General features: G+C 41.6%; 1 protein-coding gene across 1 annotated transcript; it reads left to right on the top strand.

The window, feature by feature from the left end:
• The first annotated feature begins 1,571 nt into the window (after positions 1 to 1,571).
• LOC116251616 (peroxidase 50-like) lies at positions 1,572 to 3,511 on the top strand. The gene is made up of 4 exons (XM_031625983.2): positions 1,572 to 1,913; positions 1,993 to 2,193; positions 2,340 to 2,505; positions 2,993 to 3,511. The coding sequence occupies exons 1-4, from the start codon at positions 1,713 to 1,715 to the stop codon at positions 3,397 to 3,399; spliced, it is 975 nt and encodes a 324-aa protein (XP_031481843.1). The 5' UTR covers positions 1,572 to 1,712; the 3' UTR covers positions 3,400 to 3,511.
• Positions 3,512 to 4,081: the final 570 nt, after the last annotated feature.

The following is a 4,081-nucleotide window of genomic DNA, read 5'->3' as shown; positions in this document are numbered from 1 at the left end:
CATGTTTGAACAAAGAAATCATCTGAGATATAGATGGCCGGAGGATTTGACATCATATATATATATATATATATATATATATATATACCATGCTTTAGCTCTACGATTATTCCCTTTCTTTCCTGATTATTCTTCTTTATTCATCTATGGAACCACCATCCGCTCCATTTTGGAAAAAGATAACGAGGTAAAGACAGAATTTAAGTATGCACACCGCCACTCCTGAACACCAGCTAAATTTGTTAAATCTTCCAAGGGTTTCAACAGAAAGTGTAAGAAACCATTTACCTTTAGCATTAAAAAGCCATTTCAAGTTAAGCAGCGACTTGTTGCATAATCTTCTTGTGTTTGTGTGTGTATATATATATATATATATGTGTGTGTGTGCTTTCCTTATACGAATGCGATAGAAATTTGTTGTAATAGAGGAAGAATTCGGAAACGTTCAAGAGATTTAAAAATTTGATTGGATACAGATTTAATTTGGGTAGCATTCACTTCAACAGATTAGGTCATCGGCCTTCTCCAGACCAGTTAGCGGTAAAACCTCATACGTCATTGATGCAAAGCCTTGACCCATTCTGCAATCCCATCACTTACAATAAAGAAGGGAAGGAAGAAGGGGAAAGAAAAGGAACAGGAAGAAATGTAAATATATCTAATTTTGTTGGGATATTCATCCAATTAAAAAATTAGATCGGATTCTGATTTAAGAAATGGCACCTGATGTGATTCAAATATAAGTAAATATCGGGTTGGATTTTCATTCGGATCAGATTGAGTTTTAAATAAATATATTATATTTAAAGCTCTTGTATATTGAAAATTAGTCTGATTCAATTCAGATATAAATGTAAAAATTGAATTTGCATTATCAAATCAGACTTCAGACTCAAATCTAAATAGAACTTCTTTTGGTTTATATTCTGAATTTGAATCTGCATATGTAAATATGCAAAAAAAAAAATGGATATTGTTAAGAGCATATACCATTGGAATTCGAACCTTGGCATCCCTAGAAACAGGGCTGTTACTTGTTTTATCAAATTTTAACTCAGCGCGTGGTATTGAACCCAAGAAAAAAAAAAATCGCACGGAACCTTTAAGCTCTTAAATGTGTTTGCTCAAGACTCATGAAACGAAGTTAAAACTGTATAATATAATCGGATGGCAAAAAGTATCTCATTCTTTAATAAAAATAAGACAAAGACCATTTTGTTCAGAATCTGATATCCGGCAAGACTTACAAGCCAAGCCGCCACATCTTTTTTAAAATTGTGACACTTAACACGTATTATATGTGCACTGTTTCAACTAATCCAGGTCATCCATGGGATCAGTGGAACAAAAAGTCATGCACAGTTACTTTTTCAGAAATAACTTGTGATCTCAAATATTTGTAAAAGATTATTGGCTTTCCGCACACGATCTCATGTGCGTTGGTTTGACAACGATTCGATTCAAATCGGCCATTAAAACCAATTCGTACTGATTTTGCAACATCAGTTTGTAGCAAATCGGCCATTAAAACCAGGCACTGCAATGCCTTTTTAGGGAACTTAGACCGTCTGTCAAACATCGAGAGAAAAAGATGGCGGTAACGTTGAAAATTCTCTATTATATAGACATCACGGGAGCACAGGTTAGAGCCACCTCACTCCGGTGAAGAAGAGGAAGAAGAAGAAGAAGAAGAAGAAGAAGAAGAAGAAGAGATGGCGCAGTCCCTGCTTAAGTTGTGTCTCATCTTCTCCCTCCTCTGCTTTGCCTCTGCTCAACTTCGCCGGAACTTCTACGCGCAAACGTGCCCCAACGTCGAAGCCATCGTTCGGGATGCCGTGGGCCGCAAGCTCCGGCAGACATTCACCACCGCCTCCGGCACCCTCCGCCTCTTCTTCCACGACTGCTTTGTTCAAGTATCGATCTGCAGCTCTCTCTCTTTTCATTATTCTCTCTCTTTCTCTAAAAGAGCGCTTCGTATATGTGTACATGCAGGGATGTGATGCGTCGGTGATCTTGGTCTCTACGCCAAACAACAAGGCGGAGAAAGACAGCCCGGATGACATAACGCTGCCAGGGGATGCCTTTGACACGGTAATCAAAGCCAAGGCAGCCATTGATGCCATCCCTCAATGCAGGTTCAAGGTTTCCTGTGCTGATGTTCTTGCCATCGCCGCCAGAGACGTCGTTGCCATGGTATATCGAAAACCAAACCCCATTAATTAATTAATTTATCTTCTTCTTCGGTTCTCTGTTTTTCTTTTCTGCTGAAATTCGATGGATGGTGGTTTCTGATACGAACCGTCTCTGGAATTCACTCGCCGTTGTCGACATTGCTACAGACCGGAGGACCATTTTTCGAAGTTGAGCTGGGGAGAAGAGACGGCAGAGTTTCGAGAGAAAGCGACGTCCATGGCCATCTCCCGCTGCCCGAGTTCAAACTGGACCAGCTTGTCTCCATGTTTGCCTCTCACGGTCTCACTCTTGAGGACATGGTCGCCTTGTCCGGTAAGTAGATGAACTCCAAGACACAAGGCAGCCAGACGTTTTCCGACTAAAACTTTTTTTAAGTTAGTGAGGTCCTGAAGTCGGTAACACATTTCCACGTAACATTCATATTTCTGGTTACTGCTAAATTGGTGTAGTGTGAGTTATCGAACCAAATATGCTTAGCCTTTGTGGCAATGGAATAACGTGAAAGTGGCTCTCTTCAAGCACCACTAAGAATCAATCCGATAGAGAAGAGAAGATGAAGTGAGTAAGTGAACAAAAGGAGGCGGTACCCTTATCAAATCATTGTGCAATTATAGGTCGAGCAACCCATCTTCACGTTGCTTTACTGTTCTTGGTAGAGAATGTAACCTTTTTTTAATTTTAATCACAGTTGGCTGACCCACCAAATTGGCTTAGGAATGGTCCAAGTACTATGAGTCACCCAACTTGTCTCTGACTCCCTTTTAACTCGACTCGCTGATCAGTGACCCGGTTGGAACAGGTGGACATACGATCGGGTTCTCCCACTGCAACCGGTTCACAAACCGGTTGTTTGACTACAGCAGGAGGTTTCCGGTGGATCCAAGCATGAACGCGACGTACGTGAAGCAATTGCAGGTACAGTGCCCGAGGAACGTGGACCCAAACATAGCGGTGGGAATGGACTCGGTGACGCCCTTCGCGTTTGACAACCAGTACTTCAAGAACCTACTGCAGGGGAAGGGCATGTTCACTTCGGATCAGGTTCTCTACACGGACCCGAGATCCAGGAAGATCGTGGAGCTGTTTGCGAGGAACAACGAGGCGTTCAATGTGGCTTTCGCGAACGCCATGACGAAGCTGGGAAGGGTCGGGGTGAAGACGGGGAACGAGGGAGAGATCAGACGTGACTGTGCCTTGGTCAACTAGCAGACCTCGCTTCTTAATTAATCTACTACATGTACAACATCTCATTCTTCTTCTTCTTCCCCCCTTGTCTTGTTTTTACTCTTTAATAACGAAGATGGTGACGCTTCATGGAGAGAGGCTTCTTAAGAGCTGGACGCACAAATGATTTAACAAAAGCACAGGGCCGAACGAATGCGAATATATATACGTAAAACAGTTGAAAATGTTAGCCTAATTTATGTCAATAATAATGGGAATCTGAATGGTGACAAAAGCATGCACATTGATGGGCCATATTCTGATCTACCAGTTGCGAGCTTGGCCGAATGCACATTTTAATTTACCAAAGAAGGGGCCCAAGGAGTTAGGCAAAACTGTGCGGGGATATACATAGGGAGAAGGAAGAAGCCAAGTAGAGAAGGACAACCTACCAAACAAATGTCATTAGGATGCCGAAGTTGGTCCATGTTGAAAAGCACAGTAATCCATGGAAGTCGACATCCACTTCAGAATCGATGGCGTTCAACATCTTGATTACAGAGATGTTACAATCATCGACCTCTTAAATCATCAAGGAGTAAAGTTCGATCTAGCTTCGTTTTTTCATAATCTCATTTAATTTTTCTTATCGCCCTTCATTTCCTCCATGCACAATAACCGTTGCATATCTACTTTTCTTTTTTGTCTTTCATCCTTGCCGCAA

Source organism: Nymphaea colorata, chromosome 3 (genome assembly GCF_008831285.2).
Source record: "Nymphaea colorata isolate Beijing-Zhang1983 chromosome 3, ASM883128v2, whole genome shotgun sequence".
Classification (NCBI taxonomy): Eukaryota; Viridiplantae; Streptophyta; class Magnoliopsida; order Nymphaeales; family Nymphaeaceae; genus Nymphaea; species Nymphaea colorata.
Note: the sequence above shows the minus strand (reverse complement) of the source record. Positions and strands in the feature narration are given on the sequence as shown.

What these genes read in the sequence shown, in the direction of transcription:
- LOC116251616 (XM_031625983.2), top strand. Translation starts at nt 1,713, where the DNA reads ATGGCGCAGTCCCTGCTTAAGTTGTGTCTCATCTTCTCCCTCCTCTGC. An exon ending in TCCACGACTGCTTTGTTCAA is followed by an intron (nt 1,914 to 1,992) that starts GTATCGATCTGC and finishes GTGTACATGCAG; the next exon opens with GGATGTGATGCGTCGGTGAT. An exon ending in GGACATGGTCGCCTTGTCCG is followed by an intron (nt 2,506 to 2,992) that starts GTAAGTAGATGA and finishes CGGTTGGAACAG; the next exon opens with GTGGACATACGATCGGGTTC.